This window comes from Lithobates pipiens, unplaced genomic scaffold (assembly GCF_037356315.1).
Source record: "Lithobates pipiens isolate NorthernLeopardFrog02 unplaced genomic scaffold, aLitPip1_a1.2 Scaffold_18, whole genome shotgun sequence".
Lineage (NCBI taxonomy): Eukaryota > Metazoa > Chordata > Amphibia > Anura > Ranidae > Lithobates > Lithobates pipiens.
In genome coordinates this window covers 13,549,677-13,563,618 of record NW_027507758.1, presented here as the reverse complement: position 1 = coordinate 13,563,618, position 13,942 = coordinate 13,549,677, and the positions used below count along the sequence as shown (strand labels likewise).

The 13,942-nt window shown below is 47.7% G+C and overlaps 1 protein-coding gene across 1 annotated transcript in view; it reads right to left on the bottom strand.

The window, feature by feature from the left end:
- DAAM2 (dishevelled associated activator of morphogenesis 2) overlaps positions 1–13,942 on the bottom strand; it is a gene marked incomplete in the record, with an annotated part of 380,667 nt that overhangs the window by 11,051 nt on the left and 355,674 nt on the right. The window contains 1 exon segment of the mRNA XM_077485388.1: positions 1,042–1,212. Coding sequence (XP_077341514.1) covers positions 1,042–1,212 — 171 coding nt within the window.

Here is a 13,942-nt window from a genome sequence, read left to right as displayed (position 1 = left end):
AAGAAGGAGAATGATCAGCAAAACCAGAGGATCAGCAGAGCTGGGGGCTACTACTGAATGGAGGATGAGCAGAGCTGGGGGTTACTACTGAGTGGGGGATCAGCAGAGCTAGGGGTTACTACTGAGTGGGGGATCAGCAGAGATGGAGGTTACTACCGAGTGGGGGATGAGCAAAGCTGGGGTTACCACTGAGTGGGGGATCAGCAGAGATGGAGGTTACTACTGAGTGGGGGATGAGCAGAGCTGGGGGTTACTACTGAGTGGAGGATCAGCAGAGCTGGGGGTTACTACTGAGTGGAGGATCAGCAGAGCTGGGGGTTACTACTGAGTGGAGGATAAGCAGAGCTGGGGGTTACTACTGAGTGGAGGATCAGCAGAGCTGGGGGTTACTACTGAGTGGAGGATCAGCAGAGCTGGGGGTTACTACTGAGTGGAGGATCAGCAGAGCTGGGGGTAACTGCTGAGTGGAGGATGAGCAGAGCTGGGGTTACTACTGAGCAGGGGATCTGCTGACCGTGTATACTAGTAAGATGAGGATCTGCTGAACACAGGTACTAATAAGCTGGGGATCTGCTGAACAGGGGTACTAATAAGCTGGGGATCTGCTGAACAGGGGTACTAATAAGCTGGGGATCTGCTGAATGAGGGTACTAATATGCTGGGAATCTGCTGAACAGGGGTACTAATGAGCTTGGGATCTGCTGAGTGGGGGTACTGCTGAGCTCCTTTAAAAGTAGAAAATCAACACACACACAGCATTTGCCAAGCTTAATTAAAACTTCAAAAAAGCTTCACCAAAGCATTAAAAAACACATCAAAAAAGCACATTGAAGCAGTAAGTGCTTTATTGCGTGTTAAAGTCAATGTAAATGAACCCTAAGGCATGTAACCCGCTATTTAAAGGTCAAAACTGCACCAAAACAATAAATACTACCATTGTTGACCCCTCCCTTTGAAAATGCTAGTTGCCTGGCCCTTATTATAAGTATAGAACACAGTGGAGGGATGTTCTAAGAGGACAGTTTTAGGGTTTGGTCCTACCATGGCTTCCATCCGCGCCCTGCGCTCCTCTTCCTCCTTCTTCTTCCTCATGTTCTCCAGATCTTGTTTGGCCTCGGAAAACGACTGCAGGAAAGTGTCAAATATGCCGAAGAACTCATCCGGCTGCATTCTGCCATCCACCTCCCCGAAATGCTTCATGGCTTTGGAAAACTAAGAGGAAGAAAAGAACAGATCTGGTCAGGAGAGTCCCCCCTTACATCAGGGTCCCCATTAGAGTCTTCCCTTACATTGGGGTCCCCATTAGAGTCTTCCCTTACATCGGGGTCCCCAATGGAGTCTCCCCTTACATCAGGGTCCCCATTGACATCTCCCATTACATCAGGGTGCCCATTGCAGTCTCCCCATACACAAGAATCCCCACTGGAGTCCCCTTACATCAGGGTCCCTATTAGAGTCTCCCCTTACATCAGGGTCCCCATTGGAGTCTCCCCTTACACAAGGGTCCCCACTGGAGTCCCCTTACATCAGGGTCCCTATTAGAGTCTCCCCTTACATCAGGGTCCCCATTGGAGTCTCCTCTTACATCAGGGTCCCCATTGGAGTCTCCCCTTACACAAGGGTCCCCACTGGAGTCTCCCCTTACATCAGGCTCCCCATTAGAGTCTCCCCTTACATCAGAGTCCCCATTGGAGTCTCCCCTTACATCAGGGTCCCCATTGGAATCTCCCATTACACAAGGGTCCTCACTGGAGTCCCCTTACATCAGGGTCCCCATTACAGTCTCCCCTTACATCAGGTTCCCCATTAAAGTCTCCCCTTACATCAGGGTCTCCATTAGAGTCTCCCCTTACATCAGGGTCTCCATTAGAGTCACCCCTTACATCAGGTTCCCCATTAAAGTCTCTCCTTACATCAGGGTCCCTATTCGAGTCTCCCCTTACATCAGGGTTCCCACTGCAGTCTCCCCTTACATCAGGGTCCCCATTGGCATCTCGCCTTACATCAGGGTCACCATTAGAGTCTCCCCTTACATCAGGATCTTCATTGGAGTCTCCCCTTACATCAGGGTCCGCATTAGAGTCTCCCCTTACATCAGGTTCCCAATTAAAGTCTCCCCTTACATCAGGGTCTCCATTAGAGTCTCCCCTTACATCAGGGTTCCCAGTAGAGTTTCCCCTTACATCAGGGTCTCCAATAGAGTCTCCCCTTACATCAGGGTCTCCATTAGAGTCTCCCCCTACATCAGGGTTCCCAGTAGAGTCTCCCCCCCCCACATCAGGGTTCCCAGTAGAGTCTCCCCTTACATCAGGGTCTCCAATAGAGTCTCCCATTACATCAGGGTCTCCATTAGAGTCTCCCCTTACATCGGGGTCCCCATTAAAGTCTCCCCTTACACCAATGTCCCCATCAGAGTCTGTTTACTATTTTTTATAGTAAATGTACAAAAGATACAGCATTGAGTTATCATTCAGCATAGAAGAGCGATACACTCTGATCCAGAGGAAGCAAATGCATTCCACGAAACGCGTAGACCCAAGTAAGAGGTGTGTGACTATGACTGTTCAATGTACATATTGCTAAAATGGTATAAAAACCTCCATAAGAAAACTGTATTATATTGTAGCTTACCAATCCTTAAATGCTGTGGCTGCATTATTTTCTTTTTTTCCTGTCCTTTATTTTCACCTGCTGACCTGGCTGGTAACACACCTCGTGTATTAGAGCGCCCCCTACTCTGGAGGAAGGAGCACCGGGGGGCACCTTTGGAAAGCAGCATTGTTAGAGTAGAACTATAGGCAAAACTTTATTTTCCACTTTGGATAATAAAGGAGGGTTATAACCTCTGTCAGTTTTTTTGCTATATGTGTCCCATTGGGGAGATTTACCGTCACTTCCTGTCCCATAACTAAAACAGGAAGTGAGAATAAGACCCTGCAAATTAAGGGAATCCCTTAAGACCTCCGAGATCTCCAGAACTAGTGTCCCCATTGGAAAATTTCTCCTCTATTACTTTTCTGGGGACAACCCAAAATGTGGGATTTTCTTTTACTTCCACTTTTCAATGATAATGGTAAACAGGACCAATAGAGAGGGTGAGTCTTCCTAATGGGTACCGAAAGGGGGGCGTAATCCCTCTCTACGCTATCCAAAAAACGGAAAGAAAAAAAAAGTTTTGCCTTTAGTTAAACTTTAATCTAGGAAGGTGTTAGATGTATTAGCAGATTTAGATACACTAACAAATTGAAGCCAGACTCCAACTCACACTTTGTAATCAGTTGCAGCAGCTGTCCTTTTTTTCTCCTTTTGGGATAAAGATTTTACATTAAAAAAAAGCTGATCCTATTAAGCACCCCTGCCAGTGGGAAATGGTTTGTCACAACCCTTTAATGGCTACATCTGCGGGAGAGCTTGTTTTCAGACTTACTGGTCCGGATCATCAAAATAAAAGGAAAGAAAAGCCTAAAATAGAAAAACTAATGCAGCCATCACATCTAAGAATTGGTAAGCTGCAATATATTAAATGTTTACTTTTGGGTTTAATCGCTTTAAGGATTGTTTTACCTTCATCATGAAGGAATTATGTTACAATGTTTAAAAAAAAAAATGTTTTAGAAATAAATACAATGTATCATAATGTGGGACAATGGTGGAGAAGGGGGATTTGCTCCCACAATGGGATCCAGTCTGAGCTGGATTAAGAGCCTCATGGGCCTGGTGCTGAGGAATTTGGGCATCCATTAGGGGCTTAGGGGCTCTGCCCCCTAATTCATGCGTCCAGCCCCCTAATCTACATGCGGGGCGCCGGACACATGGATTCCAATGGGGGTTTTTTTTTTAAGCACATGATTAGAGCCTAAGGCTCTTATTGGCTTCAAAGAAGGCTGGGCTTGGGGTGCAGAGCCCACCTAGTTGTGTGCAATAGTGAATTAATATTTGCTAATGTTTGAAGGGAATGTAGATTGTCTAGAGGTGGTTTTTAAACCCTTCATGTCTGTTAAAGTGTGATGTCCAATCACCCACACAGGCCTGGGAGATTAGCCCATTGAGACAATGACACAAAACAACAAAGTCTGAGACAGGATGGGGCGGAGCACTAGAAGATAGGCTCGTCCGGAGCTCCTCCATCCCTCCCTCTCCACTAGGAACTCTGACGGCGCTCTCCATCCCCCTTCACCGCATGGCGAGAGCAGAGCGGAGATTCGATCAGGCATGCTGGCAGCCTGAATAGAGCCGGCCCGCCTCGGCTTTCCCCGCAGCCTGACGCGGCTTAGGAACGGCTTCATCCGCCCACTGACACGGTCGCTCGACCCCCGTGACCTGCCGCAGACCGGAAGTGAACCCTGACGGGGGAAAGAAGGAGACGCCGGTCTCGGCGGGAGCTTCGAACCACGGATGTACAGCCGCCAGCCAACATCAGAGAGCTCACCGCTTCATCAGAGCACAGCATAGCGGAAGAAACCCCCGGCCATGATCACTGGAGCGCGGTACAGTACATCAAACACTAAGTAGCAGTTAATGATGAAATGTGATTTGCCAGGACAGAGCTGTTCACTGAGCCTTGGGAAAACTGTGACATAAAGAGATACACGCTGAAAACTGCTAAGGCTGGGCTCACTTGCGCTGTCGGCGTTGTGGCTCTCCACCTCAGATCCTGCAGGACGCCCCCCTAGTAACCCCCTGAACCCCTTACAAGCAGGAGGAGGGGGCCGGTGCAGATAAGCAAAGAGCTTCCCACAGATCACAAAACGTCTGTTCTGCCCCCGCCGGCTTCCCCACCCCCCCCCCCCACCCCTCTTTCTCTTTATTGCTGTTTTCTGGTTGTTGTGCCCTCATCTTTCTAAGAAGATTGGGAGGAGACTGGCTTATAAAGAAGTAATAGACTATATATACCCCATGGCCACGTGTTAAGGACCCTCCAGGGTGGCCCCTTGGGCAAGGAGCACAGCCGGGCAAGGGAGAGAACATACAAGTTTTGAGGGCTTATACTGGTATTCCCCTCACCCTACCCACAGAATGTGACATTGTTTTCCTTTTTGTACGCAACACAGAGAAGAGGGGGTATTTAGAGGTGCGTTCAAGAACCGAGACCACCGTTCTCTGAGGAAGTTATATTTGACCAATTAAGCTGGGCCCAGCCTTGAGTCAATCTTAAAGAGCCCTAACCATACGGAGTAGGCGTTGGCCAGGAAGTAAAGTAAAAGAAGAAGAAGATTTTAAGACAAAACTTGATAAAGAGACTGTATAAAGATTGTATTAATACTGATAGGAACTGATAGTGTGATTACAGCTTGCAGACCTGTAGATTTCGGTTGGGGTTCCGTATCTGGGCAGGGGTGGTACTGTATTATAATTAAGTAAAAATCCCCGGGTAGGTGGGGAAGGGAGAGGAGAGAAGAGTAGCTCCTGGGGTCAGGGAGAAGGACTGTGACACAGAGAGTCTCTCCACCCTTTCTCTCTACATGTTAGTGGGTCTCCAAGAAAGGATTAAAAACAAGGGGACCTTACCGATACGGGAAGATGAAGGGGAAGGTAAAAACAGGAAAAAAAACCCCACTGACTTCTAGCCCAGGGGGAATCCAGCGTTACATGGCAAGCAACTCTAGTATAACAGAGGAAGGATCCGGTAGCCCAAAATCTGTAGCAACACGGAGATCTGGGCCAAATAAGCAAAGGATATTAGAGGAGGGTAAAGGGGGAATGGAAAATGGAGCTAATAAGGGGCCCCCAAAGGAAGGAAATGTGAGGGAGGAAATAGGACAGGAGATGGAGGGCACTAGGGGAGGAGGTATCGTTCCAGTAACACCCCAGGAAAGTGAAGGACCCCCAATTAGGGAGATGCTAACAGAAATGTTCACAAAAATGGAAGATTCACTAAAAGTGGAAATAGCAGGAGTAAGGTCAGACATAGGTTTAGTACTTGGGAGGGTGGAAGAGATAGAGGGGAGAGTAGACAACCAGGACCAAAGACTAGATGAGATATCAGAACAAATTACATCCCTTCAGTTAGCGAATAGGAGCCTCCAATATAAATTGGAGGACCAGGATAACCGGGGGAGAAGGAAAAATGTGCGCATCAAGGGACTCCCAGAAAAACATAGCAACAAGGATTTGGGCAGTATAATAAAGCAGGTATTTAACCCCCTACTAGGTAGAGACCCTGGGGACACCCTTAGGATAGACAGAGCTCATAGGATAGCAAAACGGACAGGGTTAAGGGAAGAGCAACCCAGAGATGTAATAGTGAGGTTTCACTACGTAGAGGAGAGGGGACTCATTATGGAGAAATTGAAGACAGCAGCAGGATTGATCTTCGAGGGGGTAGAACTGCAGGTCTTCCCGGACCTTGCCGTAGAAACATTAGTGAGAAGGAGGCTGTTGAAGCCCCTCACACAACAGATGATGGCCTTGGGCATACCCTATCAGTGGGGATTTCCCGCGTGTTTAATTGGGAAAAAAGACGGCCGCTCCGCAGTCCTACGATTCCCCGAAGATCTACAAGGGTTCTGCGAAAGGTTGGATATCCCCCCTCCCCGGTTACCAGGGTGGGAGGTGGAAGAAAAAACAGTACGCACCCCAAGGATCCCTAGATGGAGAGGAACGAGAGGAGTCGAGCCTAGAGTACAGTAAAAACTTAAAGAGGGCGTGAAGGGGGAAGCGAGAGGATGGTAGAGCTGGGAGGGTAAAGGGAGGGTAGGAGGGAGGAGGGTTTCGGGGAGTCTCTGGTGGGAGCCCTTGGGTATATATGGGTAAAAGAAGGTTCCTTCTAGTAAGGTATCTAACCCATATGAACAACAAAATGTGGGGGGAACTCCGACCACCCTTGTCAGGGGCATTGTTGCGGAGAGGGGGAGGGAAGAGAGGGGAGGAGGGAGGAGAGAGGGGGGAGGGAGGGATTTGTTGGTTTGGGGCTAGAGTCCCCCTCAGTTTTTTTTTTTTTTTTTTTTTTTTTTTTTTTTTTTTTCCCCCAAAGGTTTACCCCCCGGTGTTTCAAAGGGGCTGTGCCCCCGGATCAGCCTATGTGAGACTCCGACACACACTGCAAATACTCGATGGTTGCAATTAATATAATATCATACAACGTAAGGGGATTAAATATAAAAGAAAAAAGATTTAAGATAGATAAAGAACTCCAATTAATAGGGGGGAATGTGGTCTGCCTTCAAGAGACATTTCTTACTAATGAATCCCCTGTAAAGCTGGCATCATTTCAATTTCCATTATGGTTTTACGGGGACGCACCCTCAGCCCATTCCAGAGGCGTAGCTACGGGGTTCGACAGAACAACCAGATTTGAAATAGAGGAGCGACTGGCTGATCCGGAGGGTAGATATTTGTTTCTCAGGGGCAAATTGTTTGATTTGAAATGTACTATAGTGAATGTATACGCACCCAACAGAAACCCAGACAGATTCTTAAAGACTGTTCTTGAGACGCTGGAGGGTTTCAAAGTGGGCAAAGTAATCATAGCAGGAGACCTGAATTGGACCCTAAATCCTAAGATGGACAACTCGGGGGGTGGTAGTAGGGCGGCTGAGGGGAGATACAGATCTTTAAAAAGCACCTTAGCCAATGCACAGATTATAGACGCATGGAGAATTTTCCACCCAAAAGATAGAGACTATACCCATTATTCAGCTCCACATAACTCCTTCGCAAGATTAGATTATATTCTACTTGATCATCAACTAATCCCAAATCTGAAAAAAGCAGAAATTAAAGCAATCACCCTCTCCGACCACGCCCCAGTAGTAATTCAGTTGGAAGTACAGGGAGAGAGTGGAGCAGGGAGGACGTGGAAATTAAATAATTCTCTTTTACATGACCCGGAAGTCTCAGCCAAGATAGAACAGGAACTGATTAGTTTCTATGAATTAAACGACACACCGGGTATAACGAGAGCTACCCTTTGGGAAACACACAAAGTAGTTATTAGAGGGGTCCTGATTGGGATTGGAGCATGGAAGAAAAAGGAAAGGGAACAACAAAAAACTTACCTGTACAGGGAGATTAATAAATTAGAACAGGACACCAGACCAAAGGGACTAAGGGAGAGAAAGGAGTTGAGGGAAAAAAAAAGAGATCTGGAAAAAATTCTGGAACAAGAAAGGGAATCGGTATTCCATAAAATAAACAGAGAGAGATATCAATGGGGGAATTGGTCGGGAAAATGGATAGCAAAAAGAGTCAAGGACCATAAGAATAGGACCCATATTTCAATGATTAAAGATAAAAGAGGAGAGTCCCAATATTCCACTCCAAAAATTGCAGAAAATTTCCATAGGTACTATAGTGAGTTGTACAACATAAGAGGGAAAGGGGGAGATAAGGAGAGGAGGAAAGGAAGAATAGAGGAATATCTTCGGGACATGGACTTCCCCAGAGGAGTAAAAGAGGAGATGCAGATATTAGAATCTCCGATAACACCGGAGGAAGTGAGTAGAGTAGTTAATAATACAGCACTCGGGGGGAGTCCAGGTCCCGACGGATACTCGATTCTCTACTATAAGAAGTTTCAGAAGTTCCTAATCCCAAAACTCTGCGACTACTTCAATGCAGTGGGAGTAGGAGAGAGGTTTAGGGAGGAAGCCCTGTGCGCACATATAACCTTGATTTTGAAAGAGGGGAAGGACCCAGCAGCCGTAGAGAGTTACCGACCGATCTCCCTATTAAACACGGACATAAAAATCTTTTCGAAAATACTTGCAGAAAGACTAAAAACCCTCCTCCCGGATTGGATCCACCCGGATCAGGTGGGGTTTGTCCAGGGGCGAGAAGGGAGAGACAATTCCATAAAGTCCATAGCATTAATTCAGGAAGCGAGCAGGCGAAAAACTCCCACAGTACTGCTGTCAGTAGATGCCGAAAAGGCCTTCGACAGAGTGGAGTGGGAGTTTATGGACAGGGTATTAGAACATCTAGGACTAGGAGAAAAGATGCTGAGATGGATTAAATCCCTATACTGGCAACCCACAGCGAGAATCAGAGTAAACGGATCCCTGTCTAGCCCCCTACAATTGTTTAATGGGACTAGGCAGGGATGCCCCCTTTCACCGATCATGTTTGTGATTGCTTTGGAACCACTACTGGTTGCAATAAGGAGGAACCAGGACATACGGGGCCTCCGGGTCGGTGGGAGGGAATATAAAATCTCTGCATTTGCGGATGATGTACTGGTATACATGGTTAACCCAATCACAACAATCCCACCCCTCCTTAAAGAGTTCGAAAAGTTTGGCCACTTCTCAAACTTTAAAATAAATGCGACCAAGTCGGAAATTTTAAATATAAACTTAACGCAGGCCGAACAGACAGCGCTAAGTTCCCAGCTACCATTTAAATGGTGCAAAGGAGAGTTATCCTACCTGGGTATAAAATTGACGACACAAATGGACAATCTCTACGGGGCGAACTACCTACCTTTATTGAACAATATCAAGGATAAGTTAAATAAAATGAGACATAAAGCCCTCACGTGGATGGGGAGGATAAATACAATAAAGACATTTATACTACCATTAGTAATGTACACGCTTCAAATGATCCCTATCCCCTTGCCCGTAAGCTACCTGGGAAAGGTTAAATCAATGATTTTATCGTTTATATGGGCTCGAAAGAAGCCGAGAATAGCTTATAATATCTTGGTGAAGGAGAAAGAGAGGGGTGGGGTAGCTCTACCGGATCTCACTAAATACTATGAGGCGATAATAATTTCAAGGGTAGCGGACTGGCGTCATAACAAACAAGGGAAGAGTTGGGTAGATTTGGAAGTTACACTAAGCAACACAGAGTTAGCTAAAATGATATGGATCCCTTCTCAATATAGGGATTTAGGGACGAGCACTTGCACTTTAACTAGGCATACGTTAAAAATTTGGGATAAAATAAATAAAAGACACAAATGGCACTTCAACTCACCTTTAATGTCACTCTTGGACACAAATTACTTCCCCCCAGGGAAAGAAGAACGCTTATACTTTAGTAGGTGGGCAAAAAGGGAAGACATAACACTTTTAGAAGTAATGAAAGGGAATAGGATAAGCACTTTTAGGGAAATTTCACAAGAATGGGGGCGTAAGCCACTCGACTATTGGAGATACACGCAAATGGTGCACTTCATACAAATGTTACCACAACCATTAAGAGGAAAGACACAACTTTACCCACTTGAAAAATTATTTAAAGAACCACAATGTTTACAGAAAAGGATCTCTAAAATATATAAAATATTAAAGCAAGAAGGAGACGTGGAGCTCCCAGACTACTTAAGGAAATGGGAGGAAGAAATAGGGCCCTTGAGAAGTCAGGAGCAGAGGAGCAAAATAATTAAAATGACGCACGCCCTGGCAAAAGATATGCAGACGATCGAAATGTCATTTAAATTAATAGCGAGGTGGCACTTGACGCCACAGAGACTACAGAGGTTCAGTGAGGATAATCAGAAGCTATGCTGGAGGGAATGTGGGGGACTAGGTTCTTTTAAGCATATATGGTGGGAGTGCCCCAAAATAACCCCTTTTTGGGAACAAATAAGAGAATTGATATTTTTAGTGACAGGGGAAACGGTGGGAAACTCTCCATGGGAATGCCTGTTCCACGATACAAAGAAAGGGATCGGGCAATACAGAAGCACATTGACCCCAGTCTTATTGAATGTGGCCAAATCCCTGATTCCGTGTCATTGGAAGTCTGTGCAAGTACCGACAGTTTTAGAGTGGACCCGGAAAGTTGAACATATAAGGGTAATGGAGGAATCCATACAAAGACTTGGGGACATAGGCCAAAAACATGCAAGCAAATGGCAACAATGGGGAGCATATTTGGAAAAAGAGTAACACATATGGTTGAGTAGGGAAGGAGAGGAACGAGGGGAGTGAAACGGGGGACTGGGGGCTTTGCATCCCCCTCTTTTTTTTTTTTTTTTTCTTTTTTTTCTTTTTTTGGTTTTTTTTTTTTTTTTTTTTTTTTTTTTTTGGGAGGGGGGGGTACATGAACAGGGGTACTAAAATAATGAATGTAAATGTAATATGCACATGATGATTTGTATGTGAGAAAACAAATAAAGAGTATACAAAAACAACAAAGTCTCTCTGAGCAAATCTAATCTTTATTCTTTGGTGTGAATATTTAAAGGGGGCTTTCAGAAAGTACCGCCCTTTGGGACGTGTCATACAGATTATCCAATCATATACAAGTATAGCCTGCAATAAAAGTGAAACTAGTGATTCCTCAAAATCATGTGCTTTCCAAGAAACGAAACAACTGAAAGAAGATAACAGTAACATGAGAAACAAAACTAGATTAGCAAAACTTGAGCATGTCTATTTGTGAAGTGGATGTTAGAGACACAAAATGGAAACCAAATTTCTTAAAGAATGAAAGCGGTTACGCTAAATATCCCTTCAATATCTTCTTGATTCTCCTCATTGGCCAATCAGGAAGGGGCTCCTGAGACCCGTTTGGCTGGGAGTCTTAGGACGGGTCTCAAGACCCGCCTCCCGTTTGGCCACACCTCTGCCGCAGTAAGGAGGCCATGGATGGTAGTAAGAGAGGGCCATGGCCTATCGAGCGGCGGTTTGTGTAGTGGATCGACACTTTAATCTATCAATCTATCGAATGAGATGGGGGATGGTTGCAGTGAGAGAGGATCGCAGCCTATCGAGCCTATTGTGTAGTTTATCGCCGCTTTGATCTATCGAGAGCCTTGCGCGCATGGGCGAGGGGGGGTTTGTGGTGTCAGTGAGAAAGGATCATGGCCTACCAAGCACAGGTGGGGGGGGGGGTTGTGTAGTGGATCGCCGCTTTGATGGAGAGCTGTGCAGGGGTCCAGGTCTGCTTGCCGTCCCCTCCAAAATTTTGACCACCAGCCACCACTGGGATTGCAAGAGAGGTGGGGATGGGTGGGGAGTGAGAGTGAGAGAGGGGGTGGGAGTGTGAGATAGAGGGGGTGAGAGAAGGAGGAAGAGTTAGAGAGAGAGGGGGTGGGATTGGGGGGGTGAGAGAGAGGGGGGGATGAGAGAGATAGAGGGGGCATGGGCGGTGAGGCAGAGAGAGAGGGAGGATGAGGCAGAGAGAGAGGGGGATGGGGGGTGAGAGAGAAAAAGAGGGGGGAGAGAAAGAGAGAGAGAGGGGGTAAGAGAGAGGGGGATGGGGGATGAGAGATATAGAGCGGGGATGGGGGAAGAGGGAGAGAGAGGGGGTTATGGGTGAGAAAGAGGGGGTAAGAGAGAGATATAGGGGGGATGAGAGAGATAGAGGGGGATAAGAGAGAGATAGAGGGGGCATGGGCGGTGAGGCAGAGAGAGAGGGGGGATTGGGGGGAGTGAGAGAGAGAGGGGGGAGAGAGAGAGAAAGAGAGGGGTAAGAGAGAGATAGAGGGAGATGGGGGGATGAGAGAGATAGAGTGGGGATGGGGGGTGAGGGAGATAGAGGGGGGTTGGGGTGAGAAAGAGAGGGGTAAGAGAGAGATAGAGGGGGAAGAGAGAGATAGAGGGGAGTGAGAGAGAGGGGGGGATTGGGGGTGAGAGAGGGGGTGAGAGAGAGAGGGGGGTGAGAGAGATGGGGAGAGAGATAGAGGGGGTGAGAGAAAGAGAGAGAGGGGGGGATTGGGGGGTGAGAGAGAGGGGGTAAGAGAGATAGAGGGGGAAGGAGAGAGAGGGGAGGAGAGAGATAGAGGGAGGATGGGGGGTGGAGAGAGAGGGGGAGGAGAGAGATAGAGGGAGGATGGGGGGGTTGAGAGAGAGAGGGGGTAAGGGAGGGATAGAGGGGGATGGGGGTGAGGGAGAGAGGGGGGATTGGGGGATGTGAGAGAGGGGGGATTGGGGGGGTGAGAAAGAGGGAGGGTGAGAGAGAGAGGGGTTAAGAGAGAGATAGAGGGGGACAGGGGTGTGAGAGAGAGAGAGGGGGATTGAAGGGGGGAGAGAGAGGAGAGGGGGTGAGAGAGAGATAGAGAGGGGATGGGGTGAGGGAGAGAAAGGGGGGTAAGAGAGAGAGGGGGAGAAGAGAGACAGAGGGGGGGGTGAGAGAGAGAGGGAGAGGGGGGTAAGAGAGAGATAGAGGGGGAGGAGAGAGATAGAGGGGGGGTGGGGGTGAGGGAGAGAAAGGGGGGTAAGAGAGAGATAGAGGGGGGAGGAGAGAGAAGAGGGGGATGGAGGGTTGAGAGAGAGAGGGAGAGGGGGGTAAGAGAGAGATAGAGGGGGGATGAGAGAGATAGAGGGGGTGGGGGGGTGAGGGAGAGATGGGGGGTGAGAGAGATAGAGGGGAGTGGGGAAAGGGAGGAGATGAGGGGGGGGTGGGGGGTGAGCGAGGATCTAACGATTTACATATCATCATGTGTCACTGCACACAGAGCAGGGCTGGGCAATATTAGTGGCTCACTCACCCCACTGGGCTGGGCCCGTTTTAGGAAGGGGCCTGGAGCTGCAGCTCAAATAGCATTATGTTAATCCAGCCCTGGATCCAGTTATTAAAGAGGAAGTAAACCCTGATGGGTTTACTTCCTCTTTTTTTCCCCTGCAAAGGCAAAGCATAATGGACTACTATGCATCGCATAGTAGCCCATTATGTGTCACTTACCTGACACAGGAGCCAGCGAAGTCGCCGCTGTCCCCTGTAGTCCGCCGCATCCATGTTGCTGGTGGCGTCTCGCAGCTCCGCCGCTGCCATACGGCGAAGCCGCGATGACGTCACTCCCGCGCATGCGCACGGGAGTCGACAAATTAGGCAAATCCATTCTTGGATTTGCCGCATTTAGTGCGCCTGCGCGCCGCTGTCTACGGCGCATGCGCCGTAGACAGCGGTGCCCATTTTCGGGCAAATATCTCCTAAACCATATAGGTTTAGGAGATATTGCTTGGACCTACAGGTAAGCCTTAATCTAGGCTTACCTATAGGTCCAAGTTGTTTGGAAGGGTTTACTTCCTCTTTAATGGTGGAAGTTTTC